The sequence below is a fragment of the Xylocopa sonorina genome, chromosome 3, assembly GCF_050948175.1.
Source record: "Xylocopa sonorina isolate GNS202 chromosome 3, iyXylSono1_principal, whole genome shotgun sequence".
NCBI lineage: Eukaryota > Metazoa > Arthropoda > Insecta > Hymenoptera > Apidae > Xylocopa > Xylocopa sonorina.
Genome location: NC_135195.1, coordinates 14,812,156 through 14,838,580, shown reverse-complemented (window position 1 = coordinate 14,838,580; position 26,425 = coordinate 14,812,156). Strand labels below are relative to the sequence as shown.

Sequence of the window (26,425 nt, the reverse complement as noted above, 5' to 3'; positions counted from 1 at the left end):
ACGAGCGCAATTTTTGCTCGAGTCAGGTTAAACGGACGAAGAGTCTGCACGGATCAAACCTCAAATATTTTCTACAATTTAATCGTACTATTTAAATTTACACTTTATACATTTCGCAGACGGTTCGTGCGTTTTATTTTGTATATTACTCGCTAACTTCCAGATGATCAAAATTACTGATTCGTAAACCCGTCGAGGGATCGAGTAATCAAACTTTCAAAGAATCGCAATCAACCCAAACCCTCGGTCCTGCGACGGTAACCAACCTGGCGTCTCCAGCATCCCCGACACCTCGCTACAAAACCGCCAACGGAGGAAAGAAAAATAGAAGAACGCGTGCATTAAAACTCTCGTTTCCCTTGGTGCAGGTCACAATGCCGTATTCAGTTGAATTACACCCGACGAATTTCGAGCGTGCCTCAATTACACGTTACAGACCCAAAGAATAGTAATAACAACGACAACAATAGCAACGAGGATATTGTAACGCAATTACGCTTGTGTTCTTCTAGCGTACCAGTCCAAGAGATGTACTCCTGGTCCAGGAAACGATTAGCAGGGATGAGAAAACGACGAATGGAAAGAAAAACAAGGGTCCAAGCCGTGTTTCGCGAAAATCGTAATAGTTACTTTATCGTCTTATTTTATTCGAAGAAGGAGAATGGTGGCTGGAAAAAGGAGGAGACGCGAGAGGGGTGGATGGAGGGTTGATAGAAACAGAGGAGGGTAGGATCGCGCGAATTGAAGCCGAGATTAAGACGTCTGTCTGCGGGGATTAAGGTCTTCATGTTGATTAATTTAAATGGTACCAGTGGCGCGCGCCAGTAGGACAATGGCCGCCGTGGCCTGGCGGAAGGATATACGATAAACAACACGGTTTTCGAGCGGCGAGCTTTTGGGAATTACCGGAGGGTCGATGTTAAAAGTGGTCGCGTTAAATGAAGCGTGCTCGACGAAAGTTCGGACTCGACACTGGACTCGACACGGATTACACCATTGCTAGATAATCACGGGATACGTACGTGTTGTACTTCTGTTGGAATTTTTGCTGTAGCCTGGGTCAAGTGCATTGACCAGTGAAAGTCATTTTCTATACTATATTGCAGTCAGCTATTATCCTTTAAGGTTGATCTGTCGTAGTAGTACACGTACAGGTCTGTATAGTTACATATTTAATTATATTTTGATATATTATCTGTGTTTACATTTCAAAAAACATTATCAGAGTTCAAGTTCTGTAGTTGCGTTCATTTTATGCGATATTTTACTAAACACTTACCAAGGTATTTTGAATTGTGAGAATCTTGTGAGTCATCGCTGCTACTTCCGGATTCACTGTTTATTATTCTAATTTTTCTATTTATCACACCTGATACTACGTCGCTATCATTATCACTGTTCACACTTGCTATACACATGACAGATGAGTTTCTGATCAGTTGAAAATTAAACTCGTGTTAAAACTTGAAAACGAGTGGTGCAAAATACGTCGTATTCAGGACTACAGTCGTAGAGGAATTTTACGTCACAATGTCACTTTCCAACCGAAGACGTAAACAGTAGTAATACTTCGCTTCTATCAACTGGAGATAACAAAATTCAGTATAAATACAGCCGCTCGAGGTGCCACGCGAAACATCGTGGCGAGTGAGAGTCGTCGTTCGAACGCAGAAGGTTAACACTTTTCGATGATGGCGTACGTGTACTGCGATAGTCGCAAAGGATTCCTCGACAAATCGAGACCGACCAGTGGAATGTGGAGCATGGTGATCGATGGAAAAAAGGTAGGAAAACTAAAGGGGATTCGTTCAAGTATCGCTGGACGATAAATCTACCTGGGGTCTTATCGCCGCGCCTCATAATTCTGCGATCCCGTGTAAAACACGATGGCGTCGTTTTCACCGTCGACACTTTGAGGCCCGCCGTATCGCGGCCCTTTGTCGGCTGCGAACAGGTGTAACGTTGTTTATTCCGAAAATATTGTACCAACGTCAGCTTTACAACGTCGAAATTGTAAATTCACCGGGTTTCATTGCGGCCGATATCCCTGTTCCGATCCGAGTTATTTACGTTTCAAATTTTGAACGTCATGAATATCATTGCATATGTATTTGGTTATTGCAGAAAATATTTTTACGAAATTTTCCTCTGCATCGCGATCGGGCAAATTGTACGCGAGGAGTGATTAAAATTCACAATAAAATGTTATGAATTTCGTGCAAGTGAGCCTCTTTAATTATATTAAATTACGGGTTTCAACGTAGAAAAATATCATTCTCTGTTATTGTCAGGCAGATGACATGAAATAGGTGCGGAAAGTTTGTGCACACGCTTCGAGAATATCCACAATATTAGAGAGACAGATCTTTCCTTCTCATAGAGTAACGACAAGGATGTTTTACTTTCGAAAGGCTTCGCCATGCCAGCAGTCTCAGGAGTAACGATATCGGTTAGGTAAAGCTGGTTAAGGTGGAGTAACGATCGTGGAATGAGGCGAACCAGAGGCTTTGCTCTCGACCAAACCTTCCTAGCGGAATTGCTTCAGTTAATAAGTGATAAATGTCAACGATGAACGTCTTTGATCCACCGTAACGAAACAAAGAGCGCCATCGATCCGCCATCGCGATTCCTCTGACGTGCACAGAGGCAGTTACGCGCTGACGTTAACAATGAATTCAAAGATCATCCAGCTTGTATCTTTTTTAAAAACATAATCTGGGGATCGTGGTATATTGTTCAATTTTCACCACACTATTTTTTGGATAAATAACGCGCAAACAAGTGAATACGAAAAAGTGCGTGTTCTAGTTCTCGCTGAAGTATCGCCATTGTTCGAGGATGTTACGTTCGCATCGCAGTGTAAACACACTGCTTTACTGAACCAATTTCTACGTACCTTGTTACTTTATTAACGAAGCTAATTAATCAGTATAAAAAATGCACGAAAAGATGAATATTATTCAACAAACCAAACAAGAACGACTAACTCATCCTTAAAAACGATATTAAAGAATCGTTCCCTCTAATTTCACACTGAAACTATCCCATCCGTCTCATTCGCGCGAAACTAAACGACCAACTTCGTCAACCAACCCCCTCTCCACGCCACCTCGCTTCCGGCGAACGTTTGACTTGCGAATCGCATTAATATATCTTACAAAACTGGCCGTCGGAGTCGAGCAAATTCCAAAGAAAGAATTTTCCGCGAGGACCATCAATGATCATTACCACTCTCGGTCCAGAACCGCGCGGATCGTTAACGATCCTCGTCGAGCGGCAGCTGGGGGAGGGTTGAAAAGAGAAAACAGAAAAAAAGAAAGAAGAAGAAGCGAGGCTAGGTCCAACGGATGTGTCGGAACAGCGAGAGGGAGGACGGAACCTTTGGCGAGGGTCCGCACGCGGTGTGTGTCCTTTTAGCTCGGTTGCCTCAGCAACAGAGTACCTTCCGTCTCGCTGACCCGCCGTTTCCGGTGACACGGATGGCCTTTCCTCTCTTCGACGGTCCAGCCCCAACTGGAACGCGTCTCCGGAGGTGGAGAGGCGAAGGAGAGAAAAAAAAGAATGCCGGTGTTGGGGGACGGAGGTAAAGGCCGCCATTGTTCGCCGATGACCCAACTATTTTTCGTCGTACGGACGAAAAAGTTGCGCGATTACTCTTGGAATTATTATTCCCCTCATACAGGGTGGCTCGCTCGAGACAGATGCCTTTGTGCCTCGCTCGATTTACGAATATCGCTCGAACGAACGGAATGCGACTCGGCTGCGGGGAACGATCGGGATGCTTTTGCGGTTTCGACGAATCTAATGGAACGGACGGTCGGAAGTAGATTGCGAGATGAAAATGTTCGATGAGAATGACGAGGCAAGATGGCGTGGATTGGTGGGTGGTTGTATATTGCTTATTGAAGTTTCTTCTTTTTTTATCGTACACGCGATGGTCTTTAAAGAACGTGGTAGTTTATATTGATAAGATTGATAAATATTGTACGAAGTCCTATCGCAATGTCGCATTCCATTGGCTTAAAAATAAAATGTACACGCGCGCGATCCGAACTCGGTCACGGGCTGGTGGATTAATATTTAGTCGACCGAGTAGGCAATTCGATTACACAGATCGCGACAATTTTTCGCGCCGTTTCGCTGCGGGAAACTATATAAACGGCGTGATTAAACGCGTTTACTCGCAGTTATTCGTCTGCGACCGTGCTCCTCGCGGGGCGCGCTTAATCGCGAGTATAACTCCATTAAGTCACGCTTAAATATCACTTAAACGCCGCGCGGATTCATTCTCCTTGGCCCATTACTCTCCCGCTGGATAGCATCGGGAGAAATAAGAACGTGAAATTCGTACACCAGCCCGGAAAGTGATTCACGCCGCTTTGCGACTGATTGTTTTAGAATGTGCGATTTATTGCGTTTGTTTACTGCGCTCGAGGATCGTTCGGAAAAATAATGGCCCTCGAATCGCCATATTTGCGCGGTCTAATCTTTCAACAGATTAGAAACGTCGCTTTCGAATTCTGCGACTTAATCTATAGCTTATGGTACGTTTTTCAGCGAAGGAAATCGTAGTTCGAGATTGCTCTGCGAAAGATTAAGTGGAATTAAATTTCTGTCGATTAATTAAATTGTTCAGTTCGTCGAAGATAGTCTGCGCTGCGTTATAATATAAATTAGAGTGTTAGAAACCGTGTTCGAAAGAAAAGATTAACTTTGGAAGGTCTAAAGAAAACGGAAATGCGGGATAGGAGGAAAATCGATTCGATTCGAGCTGGGTGCGCGAACGACCACAATAAAAGTAACGACGCGGAATAAAGGGCAGCCTAATTCGATATTTCGCGTGCATCGGCAACGACGCTCGAACCGACCACGAAGAAGGGAGAATAGGGACGGGAACAGGGTGAAATAAGGGGAGCCGCGGTACGACGTTCTAAATATTTTAAAAGTTCGGCTCATTTGAATTGAAACATCTTCGGCTCTCCGTCCCCGTTCGATCGCCGCCATTTTGTCCGCGGTTATTGCGCTTCCGACCACGTTTGCGCTCTATTCAACCGATTGATTTGAATTTTCGCAACTTTTCGCCCGTTACTCTTATTGAAATTGTGATGCGAGACCCGAAAACTTTTAATATTATCGTTTCATACGATAGGGGAATGAAACAATTTTGCGTACCCATTGAACGATCATCAGAGTCCGTTTCTGTCCCGTTGCTTCGTAGAAAATATACGTCTGCTTCGTTAATTACGATTTTAAACGACGAAATTTTCCAATATTTCCATAATGCGGACAGATCCCAAAAGCGTGTATCTCTGAACGTAAAAATAATGGAACTTTTCGCAGCTTCACGAGCTGCAATCGGGGATCGGTGGAAATGTTCAAGAATCGTCGCGACTAAATTCGAGATCGTCGTTTGTTTCGTTGGTCTGGTGCATGGATTTTATTGGCCGCGCGAATGCGTGCTCAGGGAACTGTTAATGACTCGCTAATTGCCGAAAGTGGCCGGCTGAAGATTTGTAATCGTTAGAGAGACAGCAAACGACAGCCACGCGGTGGATAATGGCACTTCTGCGGTTCGATATCGTTGTTTTCCCGTCGCTAATATCGCTACCGACCAGCCAAGTGTTGAGCGAGCTGATGGCTGAATGCGCCATTAAATTAACCGTTGCTCGATGAAAGGTGGCGGGGAATTATTTATTTTTCAGCGAAATATTTAAAAACTGGACGGTGCATCGACGTGGATAGCGTGTATATATACCTTTTAGAGCCATCAAACTAGAAATTAAGTTATACAAGCTTCGCAAGTGTTATTTCACTCGTACGAAGAGTGCATCTTGAGGTACACTCGAAACGCAGTATAAAAAGTTGAAGTACTTCAATAAATCAATGGCAATGTTCCTTCATGCAGTCACAGTGGCAAGTGTTCTTCAATGCTCTCCAGTCAATGGCGAGTCTCTCTTGCCAATATACCCACTGTCCTTTTTCTAACAATGTAACTCAACAATATACCTTTCCTAGATAATACATGTTCAACGATTCGATATATACACAAGCGTGTACACGTATAGTACAGGATTATGACTTGAAAGAAATAAACAAAATCGATTTTCCGTCATGAACTAAACATATTGATTGGATACATTTTTTTCAAGCTACATTTCCATCAAATGCCAACAACGAACCGCAAAACCATAAAACGCGCAAACAATAGAATTCCCTTGCTAACGAAACGGCAACAGAACGGTCGGAAACTAACATCGAACTTAATCGAACGCTCGAAGTCACGCGGCAAGTCGTTGCGTTTCGATCGAGATCGATCGCTACGGGTACGGAGGGGATGGCTGTTTGATTTCGCGACGCGTTTCCGGGGCAGAGTCAACAGCACGGTCGATTTTTCGCGGCTTAATTCAACCGCGCGAAATCCGGCAACTAGGTAAACCGATAAGTCTCGCGGATTTGTCGGCCGTCGCGCGAAAAATCCGCTTACGCGAACTGGCTTACGCGGAAATCTGTGTTATTGCCTGCTGGAATATGGATGGCGTCGAGCGGCATTCTCGATCGAGATCTCGCGCGGGACATTTCGTCGCGTCTAAACTCAAGCCCCCTTCACTCACCTGGTAACCGTCGGGGTGGATGCGACTCCTGGGGACCGGGCAGGGTAGCTTCGTGGATTCCCCGACATCAAGTACTCTGCAACAGACAAAACGGAGACGAGCATGATCCATCGTGTCTTAGCTTGATCATGCAAAGACGCGCGATCGATTCTAGTCGATCGAAAACGTAACATCGAACCAGCAAAACGTATCGATCGTATTGCAATTGTTCCTAATCTTTAACTAACAGTTTCGTATTTAATTTATAAACGAGACTCGAACACAAGCACCACAATTTGACGTCCCACTGGACGACCATTCCAGTCACGCGTTGCGTAAACTGTTCACAATTTCTCGCGTAATGGCGGACAAAATAGCCTCGATTGAAACGTAACGAGGCTGGTAACGAGACGAATAGAATCAGCTGTTTAGCTGAAATCCGAGGACGGCCCGGTGTTTCCGTCGTTACAGATTAACAACGAGCAACTTCCGTAAAAGTAACGACCTCGTAACTAGCGTCTTGTTAGCGGGACAACCGGGAGAAGGTACGGCGTGCTGGATGATCTTCCAGCTAGCGGGAACTTGACCCACGCTGCCGTCATGGGATAATTGAATTTATTAGATACCAGTCGCCCCTAGCTCGGACTTTCGCTCTGGTGTCCACGAATTATAGTCGCGCGGTTGTTTTCAAGCTCACCCGCGGTAGACGTTCCCAAGGGTGCGTTTCTTGCTGCCTCTAATTTAGCTTATCCTAGTCGATATCGTTGCCAAAGCTGTTGCTTTCAGCCAGCAACGCGAAATATCTATGATTGTGTCATAAGTTCGATCAAAGTGCAACTAATTCGTAGATTGATAGAAGCGTAACGTGGAAATGTACGTGTGGATAAGAAGTAAGAAGTAAGAAGCCCCTAGGTTAGATGCACGCACCCTCCTCAACAATTCCTTCCACGTACCACTTCGAGAACCTTTCGTGTCAATACGTATCGAACAACGAGCAGTGTTCCTCCGCTCACCTCTGCTTACTTTCTTCCCCAGGACGTATCCTTGCACACGACGCTACTTAAAATTCCCTCAGTCTCGTTGGTGGTAGGGCAAGGAGAAAGAAAACTCGCGTACCCCTTGCAACCGGTTGTAAACACATGTACCACATAAAGATACGCGTATTAGCGTACCGACAGTCGGCTGGGCTGGTTAATGTTTTAGCCTCCTTCCCAAGACCGATGGCAGTCTGACGTTGCAATTCAATTCTGCACGAAGGAGTGCAGAAGTCCCCGTGCTCGAAACGTCGTGCATATTCTAGCTGACGGGACTTCCCGAGCCGACTTCCCTTTATCTGTATAGTTAATGAGTTCATAACTAATGTAGCTGCTACTGACGTGGTCCCATCGATCGGAGCTAGTCGTCCGGTGCACTTTTTGCGTCCCTCGACTCCTCTCAGGATTCCAGAGGAGCGGAGTCGAGGGTTGAGACGCTTCGATCATCCGCGCAATGCGTGATGACGTTATTGTTCGCCTAAAACTACTTCAGACGAAGATTCGAACGCGTTGGTAGTGGTCAGGTTGGTTGTGCGGCGATTGTTCGACTTGTTTTGTCGTGGAGGAGCTAGCGAGCAGAGAGGGTGCGATAGTGATGGGTATAAGAACGTTAAACTCACGATGTTAATCAGTTTGATAAAGCGTAACGTTCATTTTAAGAACGATTCTCAACTTTTTAACAGACTGAGTCTACATTTCATGAACGATGGAGCCGGAAACTGATATCTCGTAATTGCGCACCGTTCGAATCGAACTTCCTCGAGTCTGAAACAAAAGGCTAAACGTGCTCTCCGTTATCGAAGGGAGTAGAACCCGAGGAATCAAGTTCCCAGTTATTTTTCCAAGTTACCAATTAATGCAAACGTTAAAACCGAGATGGACGAAAAAAAAGGCGGGGGAGGTGGAGAAGAAAGAAGTTGGGTCGGGAGGAGAAAAAAATTACTGAAGCTGAACGGCGAGTCATTAGCGAGCAGAAGAAAGGAGGTTAACGTTTCTTCTTGCGCTTCGACGCAGGAAAGTTTCGTCTTCATCGGGCCGGGGGCAAGGTTGTTTCAAGCCGCCTTTCGTCCCTTTATCTGCCCGGCAATTCGTCAATGTCCTCGCGTTCCAGGATTTTTACGAAATTCCCCCGGATCCTCTGCTACGCTTCGGTACACAGCAGCATGACGAATCGTCGTCGCGATATTGTTCTTTTCGAATCTCTAGGATTTACGAACTACCCAGAGCAAACTGGGTACGCGCGCGCGCTCGCGCACGCACAACCAGATTGAACGCTGGTTTCTTTCCTTAGTTTTACTGGGACGGTATATGTATATATGAAAAGTATTACGAGTTGGAAGGCACTTTTTAAGCTGGTTGCCAAACTCTTTCGCGGAGAATAAATTACCTCTGAAATTTCGCGAGAACGAGGTCCCGAACGCAGCGGTTGATATTTGGTTCTCGTCTTCGTTTTGCTTCTAGAATGGCCCCTTAAAATTTCTTCCTGCGATGACCAAACTCTCCGAGCGTGTTGCACACGTACCATTCTTACGTGCATTCGCTAATCGCGAGATCATATGCACGTACTAATCTTAATATCGTTCTTGCCATGCTTCGGAAATGAACAGCCTGCGAAAAGCAAACTGCGAGCACGTGTGCGCGCGAGTAATCACGCTGACTTAACAAACACCCTGATTCTCCGGGAGCAGCATCGTTTCGCTATCTAAAAACTGCGCGGCTAATTTCAAGGTGGTTCGCTTAATCCAATTTACGACTCGGTGAAACATTTGTATCGCGCGAGATTGGCTTATGCTAATCACGCTGGTATGATTTTACACTTGTATGCTCGTATTTATAGTTCAAAGGAAGAAGCTCGCACGTTTTCTTTCTCTCTAAATTTATATAAATCACTTATAGAGGCACGTTTATCGACGATTATTAAAATCTGTGATTCTGAAAGTTACATTAAAACGCACAGGGAGGCTAGATTGCGCGTTACATCCATTACGTCTCGTCTGACATAACGGATGCGTAACGCGTGGCGTCCGATAAAAATGGCACCGTAATTTTCAACCGTTTCAGAGTGACATTTCCAACCGTATCTTGGCGTGCATACATCCACAGACGCTAAATTGCGATTTCCCCAGCCAGTTCCCCCCCTCGTATTACCCCGTCCCACGTAGAATAACACAAATGAGCCCTGCGTTTGATTCGAACCGAACAATCCTTTGAAACATATCCCGCGCTTTGAAGCGACGTGTAACTGCGTACAAAGACGCAACATCGCGAGGAGTCAATTGATAGAATCAGAGGGTGTCTGTTACCCTGGCCGACAGAGGGCCGATCGTTGGTACCGAAGGACGCATAACCCGAACCTTACGATCCTTCGTAGCCACGATCGAAATTACAGCGTCATTTGCACGTCGAGGGCCGAGATCAAAGGCTTTGATCGTTGCGCGCTGGAGACACTGTGGCGGATCGTGCGGGGCGCCATCCTTTGTAACGGCGGCGCATAAATTGTCGTCGCGCGTCTGACATTTGGTCAGGGACCGTTTCCTGCGTAAACAGCCGGAAATTCGACGAGAAGCGTAGAAAACGATCGGTTACGCTTAGAACCAGTACGCGTTTAGGCGCGTTTGTACGCCAGGGGATCGATTGGTAACCGTGGAGAATTGCTGGAGCGATTCTGGAAGGTGAAATGAGACGAAAGTGAAGAATAAGAAAATTACGTGCGAGGCTTCGTTCTCGAGGGAAACGATTTCAAAGTTCCGTCGAGTAGCGCTAGCAGTAGTAAGAGTCCATTATAAGTCCGACGAGCGCAGCCATATTGGTCCACGGGCGTTTCTACGCTCGCAGCTAGAGTTTAAATACCGTACGAGCTGTTTTTCGGTTCGCGAACAGTTACAACAGAATGAAATAGGAAATCTGGCTAGAATTGATCAAAAAGTACTTCGATATCTCATATTCTCCGCTGGTCATCGTCGGAGGAACGATTGTCGGTCGTCATCGATAGTTCGTTTCGTTCGCGTGCTCGCGCGTTGTTTGACGTCGCTGTTTTTTCGCGGGTTGTTTATTGCCAAGTGAAAAACGATTCCGAAAGGGGAGGAAGACCCGTTCGAGCGTACTCGTCGGTATTTCCGACTGCTCGTTTCCCCGTGTTATTCGCCCGCGAAACGAGTCCTGATCAGGTGCGCGTATAAATTTCAATGCAGAGGGACGTAGCCGTTTATGACGTTTATATTTTTGACAATTCTCGTCGATCTTGTTGGTCATTATCACGAACGACTCCCTCTAACCGTAGAATATTTAGAAAAACTTGAAAAACGAATTCTGATTCAGGTTTTAAAGACGATACAGATTCCAACAAAGTTTGCAGAGTTGTATGAAAAAGAAGAAAGCAATCTCTAAGCTCTCAATTACGACTACTGCTTTAATAATAAATAACTACTTACTCGTGGTTAAATACGTTTGGAAAAATCGCCAGAAAGATTTTGCTCGAAGTTATTCAAAGCAGGCACTGGTCATGTCTGATTGAAAGTGGACCAATGAATGGTCCAGCACATGGCCAGTCGTGCAGCCATTGTTGTTTCGCTTCGCGAGGTAGTTGAATAGGGGATACAATTAAAGGCCACAATAATATTCCCCCAATTCCTTAATCCTTCCATTACTATGCAACAATTCGAAAGTTCCGGTCCTTTCAATGCTTAATTCGTTCCACCTAGCTGTCCCCCGCTTCGAGTCCACCAGAAAATTATGAACGGACTATAACCGTAAATCGTTTTCGTTCGATATCACGCTGGCGCACGCTTGAAACCGGCGAAACTCGGTGCACGCGTTCGAGCACGCTCCTCAAATCGATCAAACTGTCCGTCGTTCGATGCAAAGCATCGCGGACGATTGACACTATTTTTTTTTTTTTTTTTTTTCATCCGAAACCGTACGTATCGACACCGGAAGGGAGGATCAATCATCTAGCGTGACTGTTTAAGCTCGCTCGATGAAATTGCCCGCCGGTTCCGCGGTCCGTTCCGTCTCGCGATGTTCAGTCGTGTCTTATTAGGAGGATATTTTATGTTACAACCAAATTGATCGGTCAAATTGCTCGAAATCACGTTCGAGTGCACTTTGCCAATGCGAGCCTGTCATTTACTTCAGTCGAGATATCATTTCACGATATCTGCTCTCGTTTCATCCCTCGTAATCGCTCGTTATTTTAATCGACTCGAAACATTTTGGCAAGTCCACCACGTTCGTGTCGCTATTTTTTTTTTCGAGCTCGAAGACTGTAGGCAGAAGTTCTACTTGAGAAATTTCGCGGTAACAAGTTCTAAATTGCAACAATGTTCGGCGACGTTCGCAGCCAAGCGGGCGGAACGATCGTCACTGATCCGTCCCGTCTGTCTGGGCTCGAAAAAGTGTCATTATCCGCTAATGGCGCGGCAACAACTGGGTCGATGCACCGGTACGGTTAATGACACGGGCTGCTTCGTTCCGTCGACCGTACGAACGATTATCTTGCTGCTCCGATCGCCCAGATATTTATTGTTCATTCCGAGCGATCGAAGATTCGCTCTGTTCCTGCTCTGAATTCGACCATTTTCTGGCGAAAAGAGTATCGATGATGGATACGCGAACTATGCATCCATCGTGTACACCGGCAAACAATAATCCTTCGCGCGAGAACCGCAGTGATTCGATTGTTCGAGTGGCGCGCGTAAAATCGATAGCGATATTTTCGAAATAGGCAAACAAAATTCCGGTTACGAGATGCAAATGAACAACCTCCTCCAAGTCCACGGCACCATAACCAGCATCCTCCTCGAGCCGACTCGCGATCGAGTCACGAGTCCCCCTTAACAAGAACGAACGATTCCCATCAGGCTAGGTAATGCACCGAGCCTCCATCCAAACAGCAGAGGGGAACGTAACGGGAGTCAAAAGCGAGGGCGAGATAGAAAGCAGATGCGAGAGTGATAACCGGGACGATAGCGAGCAGTTGGAGTGACAGTCGAAAGGGCGTGCAAGAAGCGCGACGGTGGTGAGGCGCGAGGGGGTGGCGGTTGGTACGTTAGAAAATGGAATTTCGGTAGCGAGGGATGCGAAGTAAAGAACTGGGAGAGCCGGCAGGTGAAGGAACAACCGGGTGGAGTGGGACGGAGCGAGAGACCTGGATAGAGAGAGGGGAAGAGGAGGAGGAGGGCTGGTGGATGGCTACGTCCGTGGATGGAGTGGATACAGTTGAGTCTGAGGGTTTCTTGGTTGTTGGGTGTTTGGCTGTCCGCCAGGGAATCTCTGGAGCGCGACGGTTACCTTTTTCTCCTCGGGGAGATCTCACACGTACGTACACCACCGACTCGAAACTTTCGAATCACTACGCGTTTCAAACGATGCTGGAATTTTCAGAATAAAACGTGGAATTTGTTATCTTAGAAAACAGCTCGTACAGTCGGGAAATCAGTCGGAATAATGGGAACTGCCGTGTTGGTACCTGAGGTATCAATCTCGAGTTGATATGAAACTTTTGGTTGCCGTTGTGTTGGCATATCTATAGTTACATTTTATATTATAGGTCGTGTGCTAGTAAGCAGGCAGTCTGATTGGTTGCTTGAGTAAAATACTGCTAAACGAATTATCGATAGAGCCATTCCTCTGTGACTTGTAAATTAAAGAAGAAACATAAAACAACCCTTATCATCTGCAACCACCGCGCGATAGGAAGCAATCCAAACAGACGAGACGCATCGACTGGATCTGGCTCGTCCATCGTTTCATCCCTCGCTATATCACCCCATCATAACCCCGTCGTTCTTCTCGATCCCGACTGAAACCGGTGGTAAAACGTTTGACGCGGGTGCGCGTGTTCCCGGGCAGGTAAACACGGGCTTGATTAACGATAATGGCGATCTAGGGCGATCCCCGATAGTCCGGCACTCGATTGCGGGATTTGAAGAAGGGGGCGCGAAGGACGGGCTATGAGCATCGTGCAACGAAAACGGCCAGCCAATGGGACAACGGCCGGGCGAAGGTAATCCAAGGGGGTGCGTGCCCAGGCATCCTGATCGCCGCTTTAACCCCTTATAGGTTTGCATGATGCGTTATGATCGTTAACAGCGTACCTTCGTGAAGAGCCGCGCGGATATTGTCCGACGACCGCCGCCGCTCGTGGTTAATCGGCGATCGTTGCCTCCATTGGAAGCTCCTTGCCCACCGCCGCCACCCCCAGGTCGGCGGGCAACCCCTGCGCCGCGTACCGCGCCGTTTCATCGCGGTGAATAGCGGCCGGATTAATATAGTTGCGAGCTGGTCGTCGAAAGCCGCGAACTGGCGAGCCGCGGTGCAATTAGCGGCGAACGTAAATGCCGTCCGGGCTGAGTTTCTCGCGCTTCGCGGGCTATTAGCGACCGTTATGAAAATCATAGGGATGCCGTTTGGATTTCGCTCGCGGAGGGCGATCGAACCAGTCGATGCTTAGATTTTTAGGAAACTCTAGCGTCAGCCTTCTGTTCCGTAATATATCGATGATAGTAAAAATTTGAAAACGCGCGGGTCGAACTCGCACTGGCATCGAAATAGAAACATCGCAACGATCGTATTAAAGATACCGTCCTGTATGTAAAACGTAGCATCGCGGTTGTAACAGCAAATCATGATTAACTGGTCTGGGACAAACGAATGGGACGGAGCGGAATTAAAAAATTGCACGCATGTAAATGATTCGTTTTATCGAATCGAAGGGACGCGCCCTGCGCGAGGAAGAGTTAATTGAAACGTTCCGTCTCGCATCGTATATCACGAGCGACCATTCCGAAAGAGAATGAACTTTCCCTTCTGTGTCAACAAACGTCTCCCTGCGCCACCCCCCGTTTCGCACCCCTCCGGCAGCCGTGCTCGTTGCCAATATCCTCAGGATCCTATCGGTTTGGCGACTAATGAATGTTTATTAGTACAGGATCTGCTGACGTATCGTTCGGGGCTCGAGACGGATCGATACCGGTCTAGACGTTTGTGCCTCGAAATAATTGCTTCTAACCTGATACGAGATCTACCAGCGAGGGGATGGGCTGGCTTGCAACTGTTCATGGAGAAACGCTTCAGCACTGGCTGATATTTCGAGAATTTTCTAAAAAGAGAACCAATTTCTGTTCGACGTTCCCCTGGGTACTGTATCGAGGGATGAAAAGCATTAGAAATGATTCCTAAAGCATACATATATACCACACTATTGCATCAGAACACATCGAATGTAATTTAAAGCACAAAATTCAACTGTTTCTCCTTTGCTTCTCTGACTTATCAGAAACTACTCTTTATTCTTTCCTGTCTAACCGTAAGTAAGTTCGACTGTGCTATTAACAGTCTCAAACCACGTCGAACTTAACTCAAAGCAGAAAACTCAACGGCACTTCGACCGTCCGCGAGATTTACATCACTCACAGCCATTCAATTCACCAAAGAGTTCGTTATCCAGCTCGCGGATCAAAACGTCCAACTGCAGCCGAGATGCAAGAAAGTGTCGCGTTTACGTATCGCGCGGACACATGCACGTTGCGCGTATGCACGTGGACGCGTGCGTACATGGCCGCGTTTAGTGTCCGCTATTAGGAGAAAACCGGAAATAGAAGTGGCTGAACTTTAACTAGCTTCGCAGCGGAATGGTCTCGTTCTCTTCATCAACTCAAACTGCGGGAATTAGCTTCTGGCCCCCGTCCAGATTACTTCTGTACGCTCTCTTCCGCCGCGTCCCCATTTATCTCGCGCCCCCACCACTGAGAACCACCCTGAAACTTCTCCTCCCTAATATGTTAATTATGAAAACGATAAGAGAATGATAATCAGCCGTGGTTATTTCGAACCCTGAGAGGCACCGACACCGTACCAATCTCCCCGTTATTGCCGCGCTGGGACGAGCCGGAAGAGGCTGTCGTCGTTCCTTCGTTCGTTAAGAGTTAACCGTCGCGGAAGACGCGACGGCGTTTCCGTTTTTCGGAACACGAGCCTCGTTTCATCGGTTTTTAATTTAAATGCTATTCAAATTTTACGTGAAAAGAATTGTAAAGGAAATTTATTCCAACATTAACACGAAAGACAACGAATCGTTAAGGGATAGTTTCATCAAACTCGTTACGTACCTATATAATTAAATGTATGCGTATAATTGAAATGAACAGCTTGTTGCGACTGCGAGTCACACTTTTTCAATTACACGCTCGATCGGACAATTGATCAACGAGCAATTAACGCTATTCCAACGATGCTCGAGAGACGCGATTCACACTTACGGGGGTGGCAAACCCCGCGCCACCCTCGAGTACAAAACACGGGGGCGCGCCAAAGGTGCCACGCTCTACGCACGTTCGAGTAAAATATCATTAATGTAACGAGTCGAGCGGGGTGTCGTTTAAACAACGCCCGCGCAAATGATCCGATTCGTTAATGCAGTCGCGAGCGACCGGCGAATTACCGTTCGAGACAAACGATTATACGATTTAACGGGACGGTTAACGCGTCGATATCGTTTTAATACGTTCACTGTCGTCCGAATAATTCCGACCACGCGTCAGTGGCACGACGAACGCGATAAACGAGAAACACGGGAAGACAGACAGGCAGACAGGGTGCTTTGTGTGACGTGATCGCCAAAAAAGTAGTATCTCGACTGTTTTTAATAATAAATTCCTCGAATTAAACAGCGTGGTACTCATCCCTCGGAGTTCGAGCCAATTTCACGGATTATTAATTAATGATATGTACGAGAAAAAAAAAAAAAAAAAAATGAGAGAAAAATCGAACGAACGATATCGTTGAAAGAATTATAACGAGAATTAGCAGGGAAAAGTATCGATACGTTTAATTCCCGTCTAGATACGAACGGCGCGTGCATTACGCGAGGCAAATTCCTGGTATGGCCGCGGATAAATTGTAGCGAGCGTCCTCTCGCCGCGTCGGCCGCCAGCGAATCGCGCATTTGCGTCACGTAACATGTTTTACGTGGCCGCTTTTGTTCTGCATGAATCTTATTAGCGCCAACCCATTTTACCGGGAATCGAGTTAAATGCAGTTTTACGCATTAAACCGTGCGCACTCCTGCCGCTTGCTCGCCACCCCCTCAACGATGGCGGGGGACGACGCGCGGCGGGCCGTTCGTTACTTTCGCCGTTGGCTGTCGATCACTCGGAGAACCATCGATTTATAATTACCTGCCGCTTGACACGTTTACCATCCCGGCTTTTATGCTGGCGAAACTGGGGGAGCGGTGCGGTGTTATAAAAATTTTCATACCCAGGGGGAGAATTTATTTATGATTTCGATGCGCTGCAACAAAAGCCAGCAACGGGTTGGTCGATGACTCTTCGACTGTGCCGCGCTAGAACGAAACACTATTTATTACAGACAAAAACCGCTGCTCTCATTGTGCTCGGTACACTTTGTTCGCTCTGTGACAGTTTTGCGAAAGTCTCTGATTTTATCGAAAGCAGTTATACACGATTTGTCTACGATATCCGTAACCGCGTTGTCTGTCGCGCAAAGACAGCTACGCAGACTTTACTTTCTCCCTGGGAAACCTATCGTAAACTACCCCCGTCGCGATTCGCGGGACCGCAGTGTCCACCAGGACGCGGGCAACAAATTACGTTCGATCCGTGAAGCGTCGTTAATCCGAGCAAACACAGCGTTAACGCGTTTTAAATATTTCGTTCGTCGCGCTGCAAGAGTAAAGGAGCGAGGGATGAAGAAGGCGCGGTTGCGACGCGGTGGTAAAAATACACGGCGCGCAATTTTTTTTTTTCTTTTTTTTCTTCCTCTTTTTCTCACCCCGCGGCATTGTTTCCACGGGGAAAGTGGTTTATATTTACCCTCTGGGGGAGGATGACTTTTATAGGAGAAGCGGAATCCCATCAAGCGCATAATATAGTCGCCTATCGAGTTCGTTGGGAGCGGCGCGCAATCGACGCGCGAACAATACGCTCCGTCCGGGGCGATATAGTCGTTAAATATTTCGTTTCGCCGCTGTATAAATCGTATCCGTCAAAGCGTTATTTTTTTCCGCTCCCCCACCTTCTTCGTTCCCACGCTCCCTTCCTCTCCACCCTATATTTTTTTTTTTTTGTTTTTTATATCGCCCGCTCCTTTTTTTCTTTTTTTATTGTTTTAATCCGAACTGTTAATCTCGTAGATCGATCTCTGGCCGCGGCGAGTAATTCAATACGAGCCGGGGCGAACAATTTTCATTCATCAGCGCGAATTCCATCAGCGAAGATATTCTGACGCGTTTGAAACAGCGCGCTGAAACGAGGCGGAGGGAGAGGTGGAGAAAAAAAAAAAAAAAAATGGGAGAAAACGCTTTAGTGTCGAGCTTCGACGGGCTTTATAGCGTTTTATAGCGTTCGCCGCGTTATAGATGGCGCTGCGCGATGTTGCGCTGGTGAACCGAGAGGTTGGACGGAGAAGGTTGCTCAGAGTTGGCTATTCTATTTACCATTTTGTCCAACGGATGAAAGATCGTCGATTGTCGTCGTTGCTTGGCGATCTGTGTGAACGTTCGCGGGGGTTCCTTTGGAAAAGTTAATTGGGTGTTGTTAGGGGAAACGGTCTTTCTCGGATGCACTCACAGCTTCGTACTGTGTCGGGGGCTGCTATCGTCATTTATGGGTAGTATATCGTAGTTATTTTCCGTATTATTTTCGAGAAGCTATATAAAACGAAATGAAATTGACGTATGATCGCGATTAAAATGTTTGCTCACTGTTATTTTGAAATAGATGGGAAATAGAGAAGAATATCGACCTCTCGAGTTATTAATTCATCTTATATCTTCCCGTTTACACGCGTATGCATTTTGTATCGTGGAAATTTTATATTGATCGAATGGGTATAAATATTTGTTTACCTAGAATCCATTTCGATATCCACTTTATAGACGGGTAAAAATTCTACCGCGTGCATGGTTCAATTTGTTGCGCTCAAATATTCCAACGCGATTCAGCTAAATTGAACGAGTAGAAATTAACGATTTCATTTCTCGCTTATTCCTTTTTTCGCGTGCACGACCGTTCCCAGCGTTAATCGTCACGGCTTCGTCACGCGTAGGTGCAAGGGTCCCTCGATCGGGTGCAGAGAGAAGAATGGTCGGAACGATTCTCGCAGGTCGTCGATTAAACGCGAACGAACGAGCTGGTTGCAATTTAAAGGGGACGATGATCACTTATGGAGACACTTGTTTGCGTCGAGGCGCGCTTCCGCGCGGCAGGCGCCGCGGACTGAAGCCGAAACGAGGGATGACAGAGGACAATTGACGGCCGCGGCGATAGCAATGCCCATTTTATCCCCAGGAGGATATAAATAAAACTCAAATTGAGCGAGGGTGCTCCAACGCCGCGCCGCCTCTACAACAATGTATTTACGCAGCCAGCACTCTTCCACCCCGTAATTTCATTTTATATAAATGTCCCGCCGACCCATAACCCTTCCCAACGTCGATATTTACATTTTTATTCGCGCTGATAATTTTTTTTCCCTCGTCCTATCGCGTCGCTAGAAAGGCCTCAGGTTTTTATCACAGCCTCCGTGCCTGTTTCACAAAGGGTTCACGATTCGTTCTCTAATTTCACGAATTGTTGAGGATGGATAATACGATTTTTTTTTTAAATTATCTTTGACAAAATTATAATTGTAAATGTGTTCGTGCATGACACACGGACGTTTCAAAGATAATGCGCTTAACGAGTTAATATTTCTGGCATCATTGTCCACCGTGCGCTCACCTGTGCGGTAGCGCTCTCGTTACCTCCTCTCGAGCTAACAACGCGCGAAATTTAATAAAAGAAATTCCCCATAATAGAATCCTCTGACGCCATCTTTCAATTTATTCCATCACGCTTTTACCTAGCTATTTATACACGGATTTTTGTCTCTAGTGCAAAATGAATAAGACAATCCAAAAAGATCAGGTTCTCGTTATAAACGTCTACCCGGACAATCCGATTTCTTTATTTATACCATTCATCCGAAGATATCCCCGCGATTAATACGTAAAAATGAAATATCACGTTACCGTTGGATGGCGGATGATCTATTCGACCAGATGCAATTAACCGCGTTTAGAATCTTCGACTGAGACCAGCGGCTACCATCGTGGAGGACGTCGCTGTTGATAGACGCGCGGTGGAAACGTTCAGAAAAGGATGAAACAAAAAAGCGTCGGCGGACGGCACCCTCCGGAGGGCGGATTGCATTAATTCCGCGCACGACGCGTAACCCTAGCAATAAAGTGGCGTAATTGCCGATGCGTCCGTGCCCTTTGGGCGAGAAGAACACGACAGAAAAGCCCATTGGTGTCACCGTGGGGCCGTGGGGTGGCCAGGAGGGGGGGCGAGTGGGAAAGGTGGCCTTACAAATCCAACTCGACGCGCCCCACACGGGGCACGCAGACACGGAGCCGACTTATGCGAGCCACGTGCGCCATTCTAATTTGCTTACGAGCAACGCGGCCTTAAAGCAGAATGCGTTACGGGGTACGCGTACGTGCGACGACCGCCACCGCGTGAACAATGCGACGTGGTCCTCCTCGTTCGCCTCCTTATTGTCCCGCCGTTTCACAAACCTGGACATCATCCATTTGCTCGGCATTTTTCGCTCGAATAATGCGCTCTCTTTGCGCGCGTATCAATAACGCGTCGCGGTTCACTGTCGTTGGTTTATTACCACGACAGCTGAACATTAGTCACGTTCCAATTTTGATAAACGGTTAGAATATTGTGGTCGTTAATAAACATGGAATTTTTTCGATACTTCGATTAGTGCCACTGGAGAATCGATGGGGTGGTGTCGATTCGAAGTAGGTTGACAAGGCGAATGATTTTGTAGGTTAGATGGGGTGAACGAGGGGTTGGTCGTTCGAGTGGTTGTTGCGTTCAGTAGAATGGGGTGAGCATGTAGCGGCTTTATGCTGGACTTGTTAATTCGACGATAAAATCTTATCGTTCGATATTTCCGGATGTCTGCTGGGTAACGCAATGTTCAGTGTAACGAATGGTGTACTGGATGTAATTCAGCAACACGCGTTAGAGTGACGCGTGTAACGTTTGTAAGTATCGTTCGAACGAATTCGGAATTCATTTACGGTAGCTCGCGAGCAGCCCCTTATTCTCCTCTTCGACGGCGAAATCGATGCGCCCGCCGCGGCAAGACGTAGCAAATTTTATTCCATTCCTTCATTTCGCCTCTCTATCGTATCCGGGCCAATTTAAATTCCGCCAGAGACTCACGCGGAAAGCCTGAAGGACCTAATATAATCCCGGGTACAAGGGGTAGCCGGTACGCCTGGGATCTAACCTGCATACATTTCCCAAATAGGCGCGTTAATGTTAAGAATACCGCGCGCGTGTTTTCACGCCGCGGAGGGACGGAAAAAAATATAGCCGTGACGAAAATGTCAGAGGGGTTCGTGCCTTGAAATCTAGACCAGACATCTAACCCCGCAGTTTCTCTCCTTCCGCCTGCGATACTTGACGGGAATTCCAAAAGCGTGATTATTCAATGAGGAACGATATCGCGGGATAATTTATAGCCGCATTGTTGCGCGTTAAAAATGCACCTTACAAAATATAGCTCACGACTCGTGCGGCGTTGGTTGAATCTTTAAAAAGTCGTGGCACATAGTAATCTCGATAATGTTTGTTTCACGATTTAATTTTGACGACGAGAGGATGAAGAGCGCTCGCGGTGATGAGTCAGATCGGTGTATCGATTTAGGGGTTGGTACCTCCACTCGAAACAGCACTGGCAACAAATAGCGCGGCGTCTATTGCCTCGAGTTCATCTTTGAGAGCAGCCCAGAACTACGAGAATCGCGTCGCCGAATCCCATTTACCGCGATATGCCTGGCGTGGCGTAACTCGGCAAATTAGATGACGTCGTAAGGTAATTTGAGCGGTCCCGAAGGAGCGGCTTTAATTCCGTGTAAATAGGCGAGCGAACAATTTGCAGGCGGAAGCCGGCCGGATGAAATTCGCGATTTGACCGATAATTCTACCAAGTTGCCCGCCGTCCGGGCATTTGCATTGTAAATCGCGATGTTGCGCAGCGTGGATCGCTTAAGGAGCCGGCTGACAAACTTTCTAATCCGTGTACAACCCCCCCTCCGTCCAGGTGGCGCTTTCTCCAACCGAGGAATCGGTACTGTCGCGCAACGGGTAATTCTGAGTGGCAAAAATTCGATAACTCTCGTTTTGGTTTCGTATCGCTTTGAAATAATAGCGGACCTCGACGACGCGTCTGTCGCTCTCTCGTATCACCTTTAACGGATACAGTTTCGGGTCAAAGTTAAAAGTGGACCCGTTGACCCGACCTCGTCACGAGCGATCGATCGCCGAACGATCATCATCTGCCAATTATGAACTCGTTTCCGGCAGTTGATTGCTTTTGTAATTGAGAAACTTCTCGTTCAATGGTCGTGCTCGTTCTTTTGGTTGTCGAGTGAGACTTATATGGTAAGGATAGTTAAGAGTTCGCGGATAACTAATCAGAATTACATTAAAGAATTATTGCTGTTTCAAGAACGTTGTAGTAGTTAATAATCTGTTGATCTTAAATGTACTGTTTTCTCGTTTTCCTTGCAACTGTGACGTCTTTATCGAGATAAACACACCCAGGGTAGGTTTAGCAGGAAAGAAAAAGTATGGACGCATACCAGCACGAGAGAACAACAACGTTCTTCGAATAAAGCCCATATTTATTCTATTTCCAGGATAAATGTAACGCGGTAGAGGGTAAAACCGTAACGCGGAGCAAACATTCGACGCAATTCCCAAACAAATCGTTGGAAAGGGTAAACGAATCAGTCTAAATCGAGATAACCTCGAATATCCATCGAGACCACTAACTTTGACGGACAAAAGTTCGATTCAAGCGAACACACACAGTCCGCGCGCTCTCGTTCCTTCGACGAGATTGAAAAACGTGGCCTCGCACGCGAAGGCATAGAACGCAAATTCGATCGAACATCCACTTACCAACACGATCTATGTCTTCTTGCGTATAGTAGTGATGCATCGTTGTTGCTGGCTCGGGTTGCGGTAGCAATTGAATCACTCGGGCGACAGTTTATGGCCGTACGATGATCATCATGACCAATACAGCGGTCACTTTACTCCGCTATTACTCACTTCCATCTCAAACAGTCGCGAGACCGCCCATTCGCCACTTCCTGCACCGGTATTGTCCCCGAACGATCACCCCCTGTTTCCAGATCGTTACACCCGTGCCACACGAACTCCAACGGGAATCCACGGAAAATTCTTTAGTCCAGTCTCCGCCAGGCAAAAACCAACCACCCCTCGCGTGAACGAGAGTCAAGGTTTCGACACGGTTTCCGGCGGTACCGCACGTATTCCGCGTCGAAATAACGCGAGAGAACAAGTCACACCATCTTCGAACGGTTCGAACGGTCGTTTACCTTTCTGTCCACGTTCTACGGTCCAACCAACCGAAGGACCACCGCCGGTGGTATTCCTCGCGATAGTCCGTATAATCCGATACGAACCAGCCACGACACACCTTGTCCCTGTACGCGACGCGACTAATTTCCGACGTGGCTGTCAAACCGACTGATATATCGACGCGCGGACAGGCCGCCTCACGGGCGACGCTGTTTACGTGTACGCGCGGCCACGGACGTACACAAGCGTGCAGGCGACGCTCGCGCGTCCACCGGAAACACTCGCGGCCACCGGATTAGTCGCGCGCGACATTCGACCAGTATCGCTTGAAGGTTATAACGAGGAGGAGTCGAAGACGCCGCACACGCTCGCGTCGCAGGTGGCGGTTGCTCGCGTGGCGGGGTTCGCCGGCGGTGCGACTGGACGCGGACAACGGGTGGACGGTGGCGAGTGGAAAACGCGCGAAACTCGACCGGGCGGATCGATCGTCGCGATGGAAAATTTGCCGGCTGCTGGGCCGCGTGAACAACAATCGAAACACGGGCCAAAACGACAGGTCCGACAACATTGTGATGGAAAACGGTGGCGCGCCGCGCGAGTCTGCGCGGAACGTCGATCGTGCGGCGGCCACGCTACGCAGACTGCGGACGACAGTGGCGCCATCGCGAGTCGCCGCGGCAGCGTCGAGGAGGTTTCGCCGCCACCAACCCCCGCGACATCCTGCCGCTGTCTACCGCCACCTACGACCACCCCAAAATCCCACCGTACCCATCCCTACGCGTTGGGAACGTTCACCGGCCTACAACCGCCGCCGTTCGCTCGTTCCACTGCTATCCACCCCCGACCCGCCGCCGGTCGCTGCGGTATCGATTGGCCCAGTTGTCCCTCGTCAGAACGCGGCGGTCGCTACCAACATCCGAACCGTCGCGCGCGCTTTCTTCGCTTTCTTCTTCTTTTTTTTCTGCTTCGTCTTTGCTAGCTTGTTTGTTGGGTTTGGATGGAACGCCTTTGGGGAGAGAACGAGGTGGATAGTATGATTGGATGGTGTGGATTTTAGCTTAAGTTTCACGGAGAAGGGTCGTGGAGAGGGTAGTTGAAAGCGATTGGGAGATCGGAGGGTGGTTGATAAGGGTCAAGAGAATTCCGGTGATTTTAAAGGTGAAGTTGGATGTTGTTCGGCTGGAGCATTGGGTATCGTCGCGTGCTGGTTACGGGGTGTAATCCGTGGAATCAGAATCATATTGGTTCGTCCGGATTCTCGACTGCAGTAAGCAAACGATCGTGTCTTCGTTTAGTGGCAACTAGTCGACGACTCTTTTACCAAAAGGCATCGGCGCTTTGCGATGCTGGCAAAGACGAATCAATCGCACGATCCGCGTGCTCTTCGGATTCCGATCCTCACTTGAGGGCATCTCAAACAAGTTGCCCACGGGAAGACAATTACCAAACTACAGGGTCCCAGTTGTAGATATTCGTTACAGAATTCGGGACGCTGCAAGAACTTTCGATCGTGCTGGCCAATCCGCCAGGCGATGTCGCGTTCTCCTAGAGGAAGCTATTCCGAGCGTTTCACGGCGATACGCAGCTTCTGAAAGCCGAACTTGCCCGGGAATACGACACTTCTTCGGCTTTATAGCCGATAAAACACTCTTCTACAATTTGGTCAAACGTTTCGATGGTACCTTCCACGGGTGTCGTAACGCGTATCCTGTTCACGAATTCATGGTGCGAATATCGCGGCCATGTTGTATTTATCGACTACTTATTGCGACGAACAGAAAAGTAATAACACTGAACGTGCGATGGCATTCCTTTCAGTCACTCTTGAAAGTTTGATATATCGATATATTTCATAATCTTGCCAACTATTTTGAACCACGCAACGATGTCGTTTACGTATCAATACCGACACACACGCGCGCACACAATAGCACAGAATTCAGATTAAGGGCTTGGCAACATTATGCGATGAACATAATCAATTTGGCATCGATTATTCGACCGCACAGTGGCATCAATTGGACCATAATTTCTCCCCTTAGCGTGCAGTCTAATAGCCCCCTCGAACGCCAAGAAGTCGAAGAACGGAACGGAACGCGAGGAAATAACGTTGCGAGCGCGAGGATACGTACGTAGGGACGCGCGGCGAACCGAAACGACGCGCGTAGGTCAGTTCGTTAACGATACATCGGTCCCAGTGGAGTTCCCATATTTTTCTGGCGACGCGTTTCCAGCGATTCATTAATTGCTGACCTTGTTAGCGTGGCATTGTGAAAGCGGCGGTCCCGCAACGGTGCTTGAGCCGCGCCCGCGGGACTTGCCTCGACCAAGGGGACAAAGACGGAGGACAGAGAGGACCCGAGGTGGAATCGATGGGGGACCAACGAGGAGAGAGAATCTCGCTTCGCACTGTCATGCATTCAGCCCTGGCACATAATAATGCCGGCTCTCCTTTGTCGTTTATGCGCACCCCTCCCTCTGTTTTCTGGCTCGCTCCAGCCACGATCACCGGCTACCATCGCCCCGTATTCCCGTGTTCCTGGCGAACTACCGCCTAACCTACCGCTTTCTTCCACGCCTCGTGGGCAACGCGCGGAGAAAGACCTTCGCGACCACCTCCGTGGGAATTCGAGGATTTTCTTGAAAAAGTTCGCGGATCTACGGACTTTTAGAGCCGTTGGCTTCGCGGGCGAGCCTCGACGCGAAGATTTGCTGTGCACTTTTTTTTCGTGGAATTATTACGTATTAATGGCGCTGTTGAAGGGTTGCATCGTGTTTATCGGTACGGATGAGTTTGAATCGACACGCGTCGAGTTCTTTTTCAATAAATATATATGTCCCTTTAATTAATCAAAACGCGACGTATTTTTATTCCAACCCCCCAGGTATTTCTATCCGCAACTCGGCTATCAGAGTGTTAAATTTAATTTGATCTCGTTATCTGCCTTTCAAATAACACGATCCGCCGTGGACATCTTCGAAAAAGAGACGAATAACAACGCTCACAGACTCTCAGATGAAATTACGCCCCTCTGACTGTTTCATCAGTATTACCACCCTCTTGTGTCTCCTCTTTTTTTTTCCCTCTTTCCCTTCACTTGTTGTTTCTCTTTTCGCTTTTCTGACGAGTAACACGGAGAAAGGGTGGCATTTCTTTTTTTATCGCAACCGGATAGAAATATCAGCCCGTTGAATCTGGAACGCGTTGCGCTCAATTTTTGAAGAGTTCCATTTTCACGGTAGACGAATGCAAACCGCAAGCGGGGCCTCTCCAGCGATGCTTACCTCAAAGGATATTTTTTCTTTTTTTTTTTTTTTATAGTTCCGAAATATTCATGGAAAATAGTTCATCCGTTGTCGACGCCATTCGGACTAGAACGGCGGC

The 26,425-nt window shown here is 47.5% G+C and overlaps 1 protein-coding gene across 5 annotated transcripts in view; it reads right to left on the bottom strand.

Annotated features, from left to right (window-relative positions):
- Positions 1 to 26,425, bottom strand: part of Ten-a (Teneurin-a transmembrane protein) — a 568,813-nt gene that overhangs the window by 187,102 nt on the left and 355,286 nt on the right. For 4 of the 5 annotated variants that reach the window (XM_076893038.1, XM_076893039.1, XM_076893040.1 and 1 more), the window contains one exon: positions 6,612 to 6,687. In XM_076893038.1, coding sequence (XP_076749153.1) covers positions 6,612 to 6,687 — 76 coding nt within the window. Of the gene's footprint in view, positions 1 to 6,611; positions 6,688 to 22,614; positions 22,858 to 26,425 lie in introns of those variants that run through there. The other variant, XM_076893041.1, reaches the window with a different exon arrangement.